We start from the raw sequence: 15,914 nt of genomic DNA on the forward strand, positions 1-15,914 counted from the left end.
CGTTATCGATATATTTATTTTTTGATTTATAATTATGTATGCAAAAAAACAATTTCCGACAAACACCTTACTCAAAGATTATTATTAAAAGATTCCACAAACGAACAGTAAGTACGTTGGTCGAAATGATAAAAAAGAAATAGCAAGTAACGTAAAATGTGATACGATTATCAGGTACGAGATATTTACGATCGATACGAATCAATGCGAAAGGCTTAATCTTCGAAATGTTCTTGCAAACATCGAGAGTCGAATTTCACTTTGAAAGAACCTTATTTGAAACATGCCAATTACATACATATGTATATTCGAGTCACGACCGAGTACAATAGAATCGTTATCTCTATTGTGCAATCAATTTTTCTTCAAATAAATATATTTCAAGCCAGACAAAGATATGAATAATAAACGATATGACGTAAGTAAACGAATATCTCCTAAATCGTACGGTAGGCTTACACAAGATAATACGTTCGTGAATACAATAATGCGAAAGCTATGATATAAAAGAATTCGTTTTGTTACACAGAGATGACATCAAATACAAAAAATAAAATGTAAACGCATATTTAAGAAAAACAAAACTTCTATTTATTTACCTCCAATTCGGCTCCAACCAATAGAAATAAACAAATAAAACCTGTGACATGCTTGTACATGTAACGTACTTAGATTATAATATACGTATCTTAATTTTCCGTGGGATGCAAAGTAACCAAGAGAACACTCGTCAAAACAAATATAGGCCTGACCGAACGTAGGCGTATACTTTTCTGACGCTACGTTATACCCTGTTGTAATATTTTAGAATTTCTTCGTCTCGTTTTGCTACATCGTTTTCATATTAAAAAAACTCGAAACTCTGGCCTAACATAAGACCAGTACAATTCAGAAGTTTCGAAGATTTGCGTTCGCGCGCTCGTATCACGCAGAAAGCGCGCAGGTGGACTGTCTTTTAACGTGTTCACTTACCTGTTCTCCAACGTAAAATCCAGTGAAGAGCGCAACCGTGTCAATTGTCCAGATAATGTACACGAAAAACACCAAACAGGAATCGAACACAAAACAAGAATCACGTGTACGACTGTGAGGCGCACGCACATCGGCAGCACTAACGCGGTATACCCGTACACAATACAGATTACAAATATATTATGGCCACGGCTCAGGCGTTCATGAATGAAACTAAAAGCGGGTTCACCTCCCCACCCCGCGGCACAGTACCTTTAGCCAATCACTGATCGGCGAACGTATTCTCCTCTGTGATTCGTTGTCGTATTCTGCGCATTCCGTTGGAACATTACTGCAGGCTTGGTATACAAATAATAGATGGTTCACACTAACTTCAATTTTTACCTACTATTTTATTAATGTACATTATAAAAATTCAAATGTAAACTTTTAAAAATATAAATCTGAAATACAAACATGAGCTCGATAGAGTGGACCAATTTATACTGGTACTATTATTATAAATATATAAGTATCAGCTACAAATAGATAACTAAATAAATATTTCGATCTTTTCGATAGATTTATTTTTAAAATATTAATATTTTTAATTTATTATATTGTGCAATTTTAACCAATCACATAGCTTGTTGGTGGAGCTTATCATACATAAGTAAGAGTGCATTCTATATATTGACATATATTCTAGGGTAACGAATAACGACAAGTACCTCGTAGGTTCTGTCCAAATAAAAAGGTAAAGATGTAGTACTTTAAATTCATATTACCATTTTTTAACACTATTATTTATCTTTTTTGTATCTTGACAAGTTTTTATCATGTTTTATTCTGTTTATTACATCTTATGTAATAAACGTAACCTATATTACATAAGAGAAATGTTGTATAGCATTTCCTTTATTTAGAAATTTGAATCTATATGTTAAACAATTTTCGTTATTGACTTTGTTTCTTGTCATTTATCATTTTATCATTTTTTCATTTAAAGTTTCTATAATTAAATATGCATTTTATATTCGATTTGTTAAGGAAAAATGCTTATCCAGAGAGTCATTACAAGTGTACCAAAAGTTATCAAACGTAACATTGGTATTCTTGCACCAGCACTTCAAAAAGCAACGGATCCTATACAACAACTTTTCTTAGACAAAATACGCGAATATTCTGCAAAAAGCGCGTAAGTAAAATATCTCAACACAAGTGTCCTAATATCAATTTATGTCTTAATATCAATCCATAAATTTAGTGGTGGAAAGTTGGTTGATGCTACTCCTGAACTTGAAAGAGAGAGGAAATCTGAGCTTGATAGAATTCGGAAACAATATGATATAAAGGGTGATCCAAAAGACTTCCCAAAATTTAAATTTGCAGGTATGCTCATTACTTAAATTATTAATAGGAGTATGTATAGTATTTTATATTATATTAAACGAGTTGAAAGTCTTGCAATTATAAAGTATTATAAAACATGAAAGATCTTTTCTTTCAGCTCCAGTAGTGGAAAAATGAATATATTACATGACTCTTTACAAGTATATATAAAACTAGAACATTAACATTGTTATACTTGATAAATAGTTGTAGAAATATATGTATATGTAAAATTATAAATATAAAGTTAAACTTTATTTTCCTTAATATTGCTTAAATTAAATATAATCACAGTAAAAACATACAAATTACTTTGAATCTACAAGAACTTTTGTATTCTGAATAATTTCTAACAATGTTTTCATATTAGATTTTATGGCCACAGATTTACAGATCTTCATAAACTTCTCTATTTCACTTTTAGGAATCAAAGTTTTAAAGTTACCAGAACAAGAACAAAGTTCGTTCATATTTTCCCTCTTAATTTCGTTACATTTACAACATTGTAAATCTTGCAACATGTAAGCCATACTTTTATGATCTAACATGTCCATCAAAAGGAATTCTATTTCATCATTGTCATAGTCCATTTTACAAAGAGGACATTTCCATATGTACCTGTACAAACAGTAGTATTATGTACTAGAATACAAATAGCTTTTATAATATTGTGCATTACCTATCCCGATCCATGGTACAAAAGTTATCTTTGCAAAGATCGATGTCCCTTGTGTGATTACATACTTTACAAATAATTTCAGGCACAACTAAAGAAATGCACGGATCTTTCCAATCAACTAGATCGCTGAAACTGCCAACTTTAATTAGCTTTAACATGTTTGTTCGCAAATAGTATACTTCGTTTTCAACTTCTGCATCCAGAGATAAAACCTGATATTAAAATTAATTTTCATTTACTTTCCTCGTAAAATAATCCTAACATATTCGTATTCGTGTTTAAATACCTTACAAACTGATTTTATTAACTCCAATGCTGGATTAATTTTCTTACTGTCTTTACCATCTAAATCTAAGTTTGGACATTCTTCAATTGTTAATGTTTTTTCTGGAAGATTTTTATGTATTTTCTGTACAATTCTATAACATAATTGAATAAAATATGCCAATCAAGTTCTTCATATAATGATAAAGTAAAACAATTATACTTACTGGAATAGTTTTTGGGACATATCTCCCTTTATCAGTTTTTTAGCAAATTCTGCAGTATTCTCAAGTGATCCTAATCCAAGTTGTGCAGTTGTGCAGTTGTGTGATAATTGACTTAAATTATTTAAGTTCCTAGGCATTACAGTAGTATTCAATTCATTTTCCAATATGAACTGATAAATTGCATGGAAGTATCCCGCTATTATAGCAGTAAAGCTTGATTGACATGCAGCTTCTTTGGGGAGACACTCCATTAAATTCCAATTCATTACTATTTCAGGCTTAATAACAGAGAAAGTCCAATAAAAATATCACAAATAGAAAACAAAAAAAGAATTATATGCCTTAGTAAATACTTACCTCGCTGTCATTTTCATCTTCAGCATTTTCATTATTTGTATTCGTAGTATTCTCTATATCTTTTGGTAATTTTCCTTTTATACCTCCATAATTATGCTGTTAATTTATACAAATGTTTTTATATATTAAAGTATGTCATCTATTATTATATCGAAAGAATTGAAATTTTACTTACTACATCAAGCCATGTTAAATACTCCCAACACTGTTCAAAAGTTATTTCAATACTGTGGAATAATTCTTTATCGCGTATTGTTTGAACAACGAATTCCATATAGTTTAATGCATCACTCATTGTCCTTTTCTTGGTACAAATGATGATTTTATTAAAATTGGCAAAAATAATTATGGATCCCAGATTTTTAAATTCTGCTAATAACTGCGCGAATAATTTTTTCATATAGGTATGCAAAGTTCTTTTCAAAGCAGGATCGTAAAGTAAAGAACTGGGTGAACGTAACCATCTAAGAAGTATAAATTTACGAATTAAAAAAGAACAGGTGTAACACTGGTATAGAGATGTCCGTGCTTACCTGTAAAAATGAATAATTTGATAATCTGCAAATATATTTTTATGAACTGATACATCTAGCAGCCATGTGTTTACCATATTTCGCAATATTCTAAAAGCAGGACTGCAAAGAACAGTTTCGTCATAATTAGGAATTATATTTGTCATGCCATCATGTGTTGCCATATCCTATGGAAAAATTTGAGTTACATATAAATATATTCTTATACGCTTTCTAACACGTTCCTTTTCTAAATTATATACTTGAACAGATGTCTGTTGTTGAGTGTGGAATGCAACAAAATTACTAGTTCCATCAATATCGTGAATATGGTGATGCTGTAATAATGTATTTACTGCTAAACTTTCTATCTCCAATTCAATACAAACACTAGAATAAGTTCCAGCATTATTTGCAGCAGAATGTAAACTTTCTTCATAATCTGTCAATAATCTGTAATTGATTGCATATATTAAGATAATGGTAGTAATTCAAATTTCACATTTAAGCGTAAATGCAACCTGTTATCATCATTTTCACTGCCACCCAAGTCTGGTTTCTCTGTTGGAGAACACCATAATACAAAGTTATTCTTTTGCAAATGTCTTGCAAAAAATAAGTCTGCACCAAAAACAATAGGATCCGCAGGAATATTTCCAATTGGCACATGAAGGAATCTACATTGTTCTGTCATTAATTCATAAATTTGCTGGCTCTTAAGGTAATGACGTAACATTGTTTTTGCACCAACTTTCTGCCACTCCAGTGTATTGTATAAAGTTTCAATATCTTGTACATAGGTGCTAATTAGAGGAAAGTCATTAAGTAATGGCATGTGAGTTACTAATGTCGTTTTATCTAAGGTAAAAACGTAAAATAGAAAAATAAAATAAATGACAAAAATCTAATGAAAAATTTTTGCATATAAATCTAAATAAATTGTACCTAAAGCTGTCTGAATAATAAATATTGTTGCACCATGTCCCTCGTTTTTATATGTAGTTATAACTGCTTGTAAAATACGACAGACTTGTTGAAAGTTTGTTTCAAATTTTAATTCGAATCGCATCGACTCTGGTAAAAATTTTACTTTGTCTTCCCCATTTGTGGATATACTGCAAAAGAATTACTTTAGAATCATTTTCACAGACTAGTAAAAGCATAATTCAGATTTTGTAAATTATACACTGTATCCCGTTCTTGAATGTACAACGTGTTCATATTAGGCATCTGATTTGACGAAACAGAATCCAAAACAAATATATGAGCTCTTTTAGTTGCATTTAAAAACAGTCCCCATAAAGCTCTTTGATGGTTTGAACTCCAATGATGATATAAGAAAATATAATTAGTTTCATTAAGCTGAAATAAAACAGATATTCTTTTAGACCAAAGAAAAAATTACAAGTTAAAATACCATTACATTTTTAAGATATGATTGCACAGCAACACTCTTGTATTCTAACTGATCTAGGGCAAATGTATCTGCACCATCTGCCATGGTCCGTGCTGCCTTAGGATCAACTGTACAAACGCATCCTAATTGAAGAATAGCTCTAAACTCTAGTGACATTTGAGTTTCATAAATTCCTTCAATTTCTGGTCTACTCATATCTTCTAAAAGCTCCCTATGAACAAATTAGGATAATTTAGATAATTAAATATAAAATATCATCAAAAAATTTAAAGAATGAAACTCACTGACTGTATAATTGAAACTGTGTTTCCGGCACAGTATATTGATATAAATTATATATAGGTCGAGATCGTGGAAGAACTTTCTTGCTTTCTTTCCAAGATACTTTTTTACCTGGTTCTGGATTAGGTTTAGGTTTACGAGTATTTACATAAAATATACGAGGTATTATAAGACGCAATTGATGTAAATCTCTATCGACTAATACCCATAATCGATATAAACCAGGCTTGTTTGTTGGTGATATCTAAATCGATAAATTAATTATTTAAATCATTCAATACAATTATTGAATTTTAATTATTGTTGTTAAAAAAGAACATTTTTCTTACTTGAATAATTTGCCATGGATTCATAAGCAATTTTCTTTGAGTTCGCTTGAAAAAACCACCCAATGTAGATGTATTGGTATTTCTTGCAACACCCCAAGAAACTTCATCTCCATCATTATTAGAACGCTTACTCTTCTTGCTCTTCTGATATTCAGCCCTTTGCTTAGCTTGATGAGCCCATTTCTGTTTGTGGAATTCCAACCATTTTAATCTTTCTTCCTTTGTTGTTCCCATTGGTGGTGGTGAACCTAGAACTTCTTTCCAACTTTTATTTGCATTTTCTGCTTCGTTTCCTTCTAAAAATTGTCGTTTTCTTTTATTAACAACTGGCAATGACTGCTTAGAAGTTGAGGGTTTCCCGGCGATATCCTCTATATCGCATGTTTCAGATGATTCTATATCTTGGTTGCCAATATTTTTTTCTTTATCTTTAGGCATCATAGTAAACATATCAGTAATCTTTTTTTGTTTATGCGTTGCACTTTTTTCCATTACTCTTTTATGCAACCAGTCCGGATGCTTCACTCTAGGAACCGGATTGGATAACTAAAAAAGAATTATTCTCCTATTGTTATATTTAAATTAGGAAGTTTCAAATATCTAGATAAATAAAATAAATACTCCTTGCATTGCTGCTGGAATTGTAATAATTTTTTGAATAGCACTTCCGAGTCTTTCAATATAATAACTCCAATCTAAAATATCCCGTATGTCGTCGCTTTGTAAACTAGAATCTTTTAACCATTTTCGTAAATAGTATTTTCTTATTGCAGGTTCCGATTGAAATATTGCTAATGGTATTGCCCTAAATGTATAACGAAATATGTAATTTTATTGTCATACAATTTTTTTCATACAGAAGCAAAACTTTATCCCTACCGTTCTGTAACTGGTGCGCCTTGAGGTTTATTAGCAATAATGTATTTACATGCTAAGCCAGCATCTTTAATCATTTGATCACCTAAAAATTCTGCCAATCTTTTAGCAGTAGAAATAGACGTTGACTTTTGACTTCCATATTCCTCCAATTTTCGTGACATTGATTTGTTTTCGGATATAAGTTCAAATAATTCCGAATCTGGCATATCTGCACACTATAAAGATTTATATATTTAGTTATTAATATGTTACATGTAACAGAATCAACAATATTGGATATTTACTTTGCTGTAAAGAATATCAAGCCAATAATCTGCATCTTTAGCTACTGATGCATAGCACTCTTCTAATGTGCTACCTTTTAAGAAAGATTCGAATACGGACGTCTGAAAAACTTTTATTAACTGAAGTTCACCTCTTCGTTTTACTTCAAAACCTTTCAGTTCAGCCAAAGAACCGTCGAAGTTGAAGACTGCGTATCGTTTTTTTAATTTTTTTCCTTCTTCTTTCGCTGCAGGTAATACCATAGCTAAATAAGGACCATCCACTTCAAAAAATATAGAGTTTTCACTCTTAATTTTATACGTAAGATTTTCAGGATCGACGAGTTCATGGTATACGTCATTAGTAAATTGATCCTATAAATAATATGAAAATGATACAAAAAAAGAGCTCTAGTTAATAAAAAAATGTTGTTGCGATGCTGATTTACCTTCACCATAAAATTAAGAACAGCATTCGGATATGATACTACCAATTTTTTTTTCTTTGGGTGAGTAGTATGAACAACAACATTATCAGGAAAAGATGCTGGTAGAACGCACCAGATTCCATCCGTATCTAACTCTAAAGGTCGGCCAACTTGTTCGATAATTTCTCTAGCTCTCATAATAATGTGTGCTCCCGTGTAACATACTATGCCACCCATCTCCATACTAAACCATCGAGACCTAACATATCGAACATTGTATTAATAATTTTAAATATAAGAAAAGATAAACATACATACCCTTTTCTCATAACGTATCCATAGAAGGAATTTAAGATACATTTGTGTGCCAGTTGTAATGAATCATATAGTACTTCTCGATTTTTAGCAGATTTAATATCAGCAGCATCTCCTTTTGCTACGGCTGCCGCCACCTCTTGTTTAGCTACCTTAGTAAGCGCCTTATATTCATATCTCCTATCTCTAAACGCTCGTACAGTGTCAACATAAAATGAATTCTCTTTTTGGCAAATCGTTTGTGTTCTTTCTTCCATGCTAGTAATCTTAACTTTCTTGTAAGCTTTCTTACAGTATTCTGTGAGTCGTTTCTTCTCATACGATACTTGTTCCTCTTTAGATAATTCATGATATGCCCTACGAGCTCCGCCTGGGAATTGCGGTGGAAATTTTTCATTTTCAAGTTGTTGCTGCATTCGTTGATATTCACTTAAAGTTGCAGTAACTGAAATCAAGTAAAAATATATGTTTGTATGTAAGAATAAATTTTAACAAATATTATTTACGCATCTTGTTGTCTTACAATATTCTCCTCTCCACATCCACTCCATTTTTCTTTGACAAAGTGCTCCTGGTTTATTATAATTACATGCAGCACATACAGTTTCATCGACCATCGCGGATGGTTGAAGACGATTGGTTAAAATAATATTTGGATACATAGCACCGACATCTAAGTGATATATTACGGGGTTCTCTAATCTCAGTGGTTGATTTCTTAAACCTTCCAATTTCATTGTAATTTCTTCAACCACTTCCTCAAAATTTGTAACCATTTCCATGGGCACTTTTTCTTCTTCTTGTATAGCATGCTTTAATGCAGATTCAACGCCATTTATTAATTCTTCTACTGCACTTGGTACTATTTTAAAACGACAAGGAATATCAGCTCTGAAAACACCAGATTCTAAAGCTTCAACATGTCCTCCAACATACGTTTCTTGATCCAATAAATGACCATCTTTCGTAAATTTGTTGAATTCCTGCTCCTGTTTGTTAGGAAATATAATGTTAGCTTGAAAAGCTTGCACCATTAAGAGGGATTCACACAATGTACCAGATCCCTTTCTAAGTACCTGTAAATGAAGAAATATAATTTATATCATCTTTACTATAGCTTGTTATATAACTTACTTCATCTGGTTCCATAGGAATAATGGTACACAGAGCAAATATGAAAGGATGAACATATTTATAGTAAAGATAGTATGTTGCAACCGCATCAGAAACTGAATAATTTGCAAGAGTCTCTGGGTCCTCAGACGCCAATCTACACATATCTTCGGGATCCAGTTCCACTGGATTATATCTAAGCTTTGCCTTTGCTACAGCTTTTAAATTCTGAGAACCTACAGGAAGGTACGAATCGCGCCTGACCCAACTGCAATGAAAATTATATATTGAAAAAAGCTCTTTATGCAATCGTTCTTTTTGCAATTCTATATGGTAGTTTCAATAAATTTAGTTTTATATATTGCAGTACCATAAACAGTCCATATGCATGGCTGGTCTACTGCTGTAAACTCCATCACGATTTTTAGAAAAACCAATTCTGTCTTTCATATCCATGTTATGAAAAGCTGCTCTAGTTTCTACAAATGGCCAATCGAAAAAATCACCGTTGTATGTTACGAATATATGTGGTCGAATATCGTTTATGTGATCGAAAAATCTTTTTATTGTGGCCTTTTCATTAGGTTCGTTGAAAACTGTAAAAAATCCCTCAAACTCCGGTTTTGGGGTATACTCAAAATTTTCGATATCATTTGCAATTATTTCTCTATTTGTTATTAAATACCCCTGAAAATGTAAATATGTATAAAATATACTTAAAGCGTTAAGTAAGTATTAAAATAAGACATTTTTCATACCTGTCCATCAATCATATATGAGATCATCATAATTTGATCAGTATCAGCATCTGGAAATTTCAGAGGAAGTTTTGTAGTTTCAATATCATATGCCAAAACAATTGGATCAGGTGGTTCAATAAGATCATCTCTCTTTGTAATTGTTGGTACATCATTTCCTCTTGTTTTCACAGAATACCAGTTACCACAACAAATTTTCATATCTATGGAGACACGAACATGATGTGGTACATCGTATTCTCTGTAGAAATATATGCACACCGTTAACATAAATATTATACTCAACATATAAGTGAAAGTATATTACCTGATATCAAGAATATTATCCATAAAATCTATGGTTTGCTTCTTAATATCTCCTGTACCCTGTTCTGTATTTAGTACATCTGATAACATGTTTGAATAATAGGTATTATGTTTTTCACGTTCCTTATTTAACTTTACAGCTTTCATAATACCACGCCTGACTTTATTCAAGTCCACAGTATTAATAAAAGAAATTTTTAAATATTTCTGTTTTAAACCAATGAGGTGATTTGACTAAAAAGAGACAATAGAGAATTATCAGTTCCAACATTTTTTATACCTACTTTTAATTCTATCATACCAGATCAAGATCTTCTTTATAAATAGTCTGTACTTTATGTATTAAATTAGTATATTTTTTATTTAAACCAGTAGAAACTTCCTCATATGTATCCTTTTTGCATAAAATATAAAAATATGGATTATAGGGATAGGAAATTTTAAATCTAGTACAGTCTTCTTCTAAAAAATAATAGTCCACACCACTCATTAATCTTTTATCATTTTCCATAATTTCTGTCTATAAAAAAGTAAAATAATTTGAGGAACAAATACAAAGCAATTCATAATATTTTACATGGTTTTTATACTTACTGCATGCATATTGATAAGAAATCCTGTTCTTTCCTTCGTATCAGTTACTCTATGAAAACCATATAAACCATCTATTCTTATATTTTCATTAACTTCATTTACCCTGTTGCCCCCTGAAATCTCTCTAAAGAAATGTAAAAAGAGTGAATAAATTACAAAAATACTAGTAATCCATAATATAGTTTAAATTACAATTTAATTACCCTGATGCATTTCCTTCTTGACTTTGATTATTCCCTGTATTTTCCTTAAACGGTCGAAATTTTCCTGTATTTTGTAAACTTGTCATTCTGTACGATAATCAATTACGTAAACTATAAGTAGCTTTAATTATAAACTTTAATTATAAATAATATGTCACCAATTGACATAAGAAAAACAGATAATATCAGTTATTATTTAACAAGGCACTGTGTTACTCGAAGCATAAGTGTACAGGTTGTAATTTGCCCGCCAATAGATCTTATGGGTCTATACATATGTGTATAATAAGATAGAGAATAAGAAGAGAATATTTTTAATAAAAATACATAAAATGTAAGTTGAATAACAATAAAAATTATACTTGTTTTTGTATACAATATACTTTTACATTTATTTAAATTAATTAATCCATATTTTCAAGTAATACATATGTAAGTATATATGATATTACAATTTTAGTTAAAAGCCATCTTTCAAAACTCAATCTCATCATTTCTTTTATTTCTTTCTTTACTCTAAAAATTTACAACAAATTTTTAAATATCCTAAAGATTAGACTTTTTATATATAAATTCAGCCAATTGTAATATATTAAGTTAGCATTATGAGAAATTTACTAGAGGTATGATCTACAAGCGCAAGGAAAAGTCCCGAGACTTATCGATTTGGAAAAAGGAACGAAATTGTAGGTGGCTCCACGACAGTAATGCGGTTCGACAACAATCGTTAAGTAAATTGACTTCGCAATTTAAGTGAACGTACAGAGATATAAATAAATGAGAAAATTAGATACACAAGAGGCCTGGGGTGCCGAAAGGTTAGAAGCGCAATTAGAAGCCGCTCGAGATGGTCTTCGGGGACTCGATCGAAGTATTCGAAAGATTTTGGGCCGGGATCTCCCTGATGGAGAAAACGGCCCGCTACAACCACCACCAAGGTTAAATTCTGAATAATTTATTTCCAAATACCCTTAAACCATCATAGCAAAATGCTATTTCATAAAATATACATCTTGCCCAATAGTTCAATAATCTTTGAATGAAACACTGTTGTCTACAAACATAACCTATTTCATTTCGATAGTTTCCACTTTATTAAATTATACGTGATCTCATTGTATTTACTTACGTATCGTAGTAATGTTGTAATGAGAGCTTTATTTGCTTAAGTGCACGATACATAATTACCAAACTTGGTAATGATAAATATTCGTTCCACTTAACTATGTAACCTTATTAAAATAGGAAAGGAAGACTATATGTATATTTATTGAAATATTCTTCTGTATTTATAATTTTAATAGATTATCACAAAAGAGACCATTGCAAGAGGATAGAAGGCGTGTTGTTTCTGATTTTGTCAACAATGAACTACCTGGTGGAAAAAGGAGATGGCAAGGTTCAAATGGTGAACCAAAAACAGTTTTCAGTCGGTTAAGTGCACGTGTTCCTTCTAATAATGACGATAGTGCTGATGAAGATGATAATGTTATTAAGGTAGAATTCTATAACAATTTGCTCATTCTTACCGATATATTGTTTTACGTATTATTATTGAATGGGTATTTTAGCCAGCAGTGTCTTCGAGAGTAATAGCAACACCAAGAGAGATTCCGTCTAGACAGGAAGTTATTAGACGGGAAAGAATAGATGAACGTAGCAGGCAAAGGAATAAACGAATGTTTGGTGCTCTTTTAGGAACATTACAGAAATTTCGGCAAGAAGAAACTAAACTGAAAGCAAAGGTATATTTCTCTACTTGATATGATGAAGAATTTTTTTTCATATTTCTGAAAATAACAATCCTTTGTAGGAAGATAAAAAAGCAGAAGTAGAGGCAAGAGTAGAAGAAGCCAGAAGGAGAGAAAAGGAAGAATTACGACGAGAAAGACAACAATTATTCTTATCGCGTAAACGGCAACTAGCAGAAGTCCGAGCACTTGAGGCAAAATTGGCACGCAGCCGACAATTTCAAGATTGGCGCGCGGCGCAATTACCACTTGCTTCGTTTATAAAAACGCGTGCCCAACCTCCTATTTATTACGTACCAAAGCGTAAACACCCACAAACTGATATTCTACTAGAGCAATCTGCGAAAGAACTTCATGGTACGCACTTCGATAAAGAGCGTTAAATATAAATTTTAAATAAAAGGAATTATAATATGCATTTGTTCTATATTACAGAGGAGATCGAAAGAAGGGAGAAGGCATTGATCGAAGAGCTGGAACTTATAGAAGTGCAAGTAGGTCTCGGAAAACATCAACAAAATTTTGATGGATCCGCAACGTTAAATACAACAGCTGAAGTTCCACAATCAACGGAAGAAGGAGAAGAAAATCGTGATCCAAATCCAGAGAAGAACTTAGAATCAGAAAATAACGAACCGGTTGAGGTTTCCATGAAATCCGACAAGGATGAAAATTACGAAAACACGAATGATATTGAAAAGAAGGAGGAAGTAAAGGTAGACGAAGCAAAAGATGAAAATAATGGCTAGTATTAAATGTACTTACATTAATTGTACATATTACGTACATTGAATGGTCCAACGAAGGAGAAGATGTTTTTCTTACACAACACTTTACATGTATGAATGAATTTTACAATTTTCAAAGAAAACATTTCACTTTTTACTTTTCATCATATAGATATAAATTCATTCCTTTCATCGAATTACATGCTCATTTTGTCATCATTCGTCAAGTAGCAAACATTATTCAGATTTTTCTTAGATGTAAGAAGAAACACTATGATCCGGAATGTAGTTGCATTTCATTGGAACCAATATTTTTTAAATGTTATATATTTGTATCATGGCTGTTGTAGAATATTATTTAAGTAATTACCATCTTGTAAGTAGAACGAAAACCTTGAGAAATAAGTCGATAAATGACTATAAACAGTCGTAAATTGAATCGATACATTTATAGTTTGGGAAACATTATGTAAAATAGTCCGCTCATTGTTTTCTTCGTATCAGCATCTGTCTTTTAATACGTATGTGAAGAAGAGAAGCATTGAATAAATGATTTAATGCTTTACGTGTATGGTAGAATAAAATATAAATTCCAATTTCGAGCATATCTGTTGGTAACATAGTATAGTTCAAATACTTACGAAAATTTGTATATTTGTGTTTCCTCCCTTTTCTTTTCTTTTTTTTTTTTTTTTTTTTTGTTGTACACACCATATGTACAATACACATTAATTATGACGGATAAAAAGTCGATAACTTTTTTCCATAGCAATATTAGTAGATACTTGTTACATAAAATGAATTTGAATTTATTATCTTAAGAAATATAACTTTTCTTTTGTTTTTATTAAATAAGAAATAAACAAATTTTTGAATTACATGTATTTTTAAATAAATTAAAAATGAACGAGATTCTTCTATGTACATGCCCATTTCGTTTTCAGTTAAGTTCTGTTACATATTCGATTAAAATTTTACTATTGATCGAATTTACAATATAACTATTAATAACTTTTAAACCGCTCAAATTTGCCTGAATCGAATACGTAGTATAAATCTACATGAGATAATCGTCTTTAAAGTACTTGCATACATATCTCTGTTGCATTTTTCGAGCAATTATGGTACCTATACATTTTCTTTTGGCATATTTTGTAAATTAACTAAATTATGATTAAATTTTTTCAGACTAAATTAATTTTCCAGTAAATATTCGAACAAAGGATAATACCGAAGAAATATCATTTTTACTTTCAAAGTTTATTAATTGTCGTTTAATCGAACTTGAACACCCCGGAAGATGATACACGATTCAGCGATGAGAAGAGGTACAGTTCATAAAGAAGCGAAGATTAAGCGTTGTAATTCGTTAACTAATTTACGCCCAGAACGTAATTCCGAATCTTTGTCGGTGAATTCTACGGGACATTCTATCTTTCCTGTGATATTCAAAGGTAGGAGGGGATGGCATGAAAGGGGCGTTCCGCCATGCAACCTCGGAATATGGCTAATGCGTCTCTGCGCCGTCGTTCCATCCTCCTTTTGCACTTCGGTAAAATAACTCCTTTGGACAGTAAACGGTAACCTCTTTACAAAATATTTACATTAAAATATTGTTTAAATGAAATTACTCTAAGTAAGATCGAGTTCAATTAAAGCTACTCTGTAAACGAATACGAATAAAAATTATCATTGATCCGCTGTAGGAGACAGTAGCCAAGCTTATTCGTTAAATCTTTCGAAGACGCGCAAGATGTTACTCTTTGGTCTAAACGGAAACAATTCCAATTTCTGAGGAATTAAATAAAAATGACAAGACCGTTGCTTCGGATGAGTTAACGTTCTTACAATCTTCATAGTTTCGTGCTTGAAGTATTTATCTCGTGTGACGACACACGAGACTCGTTAAAATTGGATGGAGCAGGTTCATAACAAGGTAAAAGAAGATTCTGTTTTTACCACACAGATAAAATACGATCCTCTCTGTTCCGCCATTTTACCAGCTGATAAATAATTCTAAAAACCGCTTTGAAGACTAGACGAGGTAAATACACGAGATTGCCTCGCACGTTACCCGTCGCTCGTCCACGGAAGCGAAAAAAGGGAACAGATTAAAAGTTGGAGCGACGCTCGACATCGGATAGCGCAGAGGCATGAAGCGTGCGA

The 15,914-nt window shown here is 31.6% G+C and overlaps 4 protein-coding genes across 5 annotated transcripts in view; 2 read left to right on the forward strand and 2 right to left on the reverse strand.

The window, feature by feature from the left end:
* Window positions 1–1,174, reverse strand: part of pnt (ETS transcription factor pointed) — a 144,382-nt gene extending 143,208 nt beyond the window's left edge. Inside the window, exon 1 of one of the 2 annotated variants that reach the window (XM_069112111.1) lies at window positions 973–1,174. The gene's annotated coding sequence lies outside the window, so the exon portion shown is untranslated. The remainder of the gene's footprint in view (window positions 1–972) is intronic. The other variant, XM_069112115.1, reaches the window with a different exon arrangement.
* Window positions 1,175–1,602: 428 nt separating this feature from the next.
* Window positions 1,603–2,589, forward strand: LOC138179386 (ATP synthase-coupling factor 6, mitochondrial). Its single transcript, XM_069112116.1, has 4 exons — window positions 1,603–1,708; window positions 2,002–2,149; window positions 2,219–2,343; window positions 2,462–2,589. The coding sequence occupies exons 2-4, from the start codon at window positions 2,007–2,009 to the stop codon at window positions 2,479–2,481; spliced, it is 288 nt and encodes a 95-aa protein (XP_068968217.1). The 5' UTR covers window positions 1,603–1,708; window positions 2,002–2,006; the 3' UTR covers window positions 2,482–2,589.
* An 11-nt stretch (window positions 2,590–2,600) lies between these two features.
* DNApol-epsilon255 (DNA polymerase epsilon catalytic subunit 1) lies at window positions 2,601–11,421 on the reverse strand. The gene is made up of 27 exons (XM_069112109.1): window positions 11,270–11,421; window positions 11,067–11,190; window positions 10,774–10,992; window positions 10,474–10,706; window positions 10,167–10,407; window positions 9,779–10,095; window positions 9,430–9,676; window positions 8,819–9,371; window positions 8,299–8,740; window positions 8,002–8,239; window positions 7,574–7,927; window positions 7,290–7,504; window positions 7,032–7,215; window positions 6,411–6,956; window positions 6,084–6,325; window positions 5,806–6,010; window positions 5,569–5,744; window positions 5,328–5,497; window positions 4,904–5,240; window positions 4,646–4,835; window positions 4,404–4,570; window positions 4,046–4,334; window positions 3,871–3,966; window positions 3,514–3,791; window positions 3,309–3,441; window positions 3,023–3,234; window positions 2,601–2,961 (listed from the first exon to the last, which is right to left on the reverse strand). Exons 1-27 carry the CDS (start codon window positions 11,353–11,355, stop codon window positions 2,652–2,654), a joined length of 6,804 nt encoding a protein of 2,267 aa, XP_068968210.1. The 5' UTR covers window positions 11,356–11,421; the 3' UTR covers window positions 2,601–2,651.
* A 505-nt stretch (window positions 11,422–11,926) lies between these two features.
* Pnn (desmosome associated protein-like protein pinnin) lies at window positions 11,927–14,353 on the forward strand. Its single transcript, XM_069111158.1, has 5 exons — window positions 11,927–12,207; window positions 12,574–12,766; window positions 12,841–13,014; window positions 13,083–13,377; window positions 13,456–14,353. Exons 1-5 carry the CDS (start codon window positions 12,047–12,049, stop codon window positions 13,767–13,769), a joined length of 1,137 nt encoding a protein of 378 aa, XP_068967259.1. The 5' UTR covers window positions 11,927–12,046; the 3' UTR covers window positions 13,770–14,353.
* Window positions 14,354–15,914: the final 1,561 nt, after the last annotated feature.

This window comes from Bombus flavifrons, chromosome 4 (genome assembly GCF_040668555.2).
Source record: "Bombus flavifrons isolate JBK064 chromosome 4, iyBomFlav1_principal, whole genome shotgun sequence".
In the NCBI taxonomy this organism is placed as follows: Eukaryota; Metazoa; Arthropoda; class Insecta; order Hymenoptera; family Apidae; genus Bombus; species Bombus flavifrons.

Bases quoted from the DNA above. Each gene is read 5' to 3' on its own strand.
- DNApol-epsilon255 (XM_069112109.1), bottom strand. From the start codon at position 11,355: ATGACAAGTTTACAAAATACAGGAAAATTTCGACCGTTTAAGGAAAAT. The intron at 7,928-8,001 runs GTAAATCAGCAT...TATTATTTATAG, and splicing joins TTCTTAATTTTATGGTGAAG to GATCAATTTACTAATGACGT. The intron at 3,792-3,870 runs GTAAGTATTTAC...TCTGTTATTAAG, and splicing joins AAGATGAAAATGACAGCGAG to CCTGAAATAGTAATGAATTG.
- Pnn (XM_069111158.1), top strand. From the start codon at position 12,047: ATGAGAAAATTAGATACACAAGAGGCCTGGGGTGCCGAAAGGTTAGAA. The intron at 12,767-12,840 runs GTAGAATTCTAT...TGGGTATTTTAG, and splicing joins AAGATGATAATGTTATTAAG to CCAGCAGTGTCTTCGAGAGT. The intron at 13,015-13,082 runs GTATATTTCTCT...AATCCTTTGTAG, and splicing joins AAACTAAACTGAAAGCAAAG to GAAGATAAAAAAGCAGAAGT.
- LOC138179386 (XM_069112116.1), top strand. From the start codon at position 2,007: ATGCTTATCCAGAGAGTCATTACAAGTGTACCAAAAGTTATCAAACGT. The intron at 2,150-2,218 runs GTAAGTAAAATA...CCATAAATTTAG, and splicing joins GAATATTCTGCAAAAAGCGC to TGGTGGAAAGTTGGTTGATG. The intron at 2,344-2,461 runs GTATGCTCATTA...CTTTTCTTTCAG, and splicing joins CCCAAAATTTAAATTTGCAG to CTCCAGTAGTGGAAAAATGA.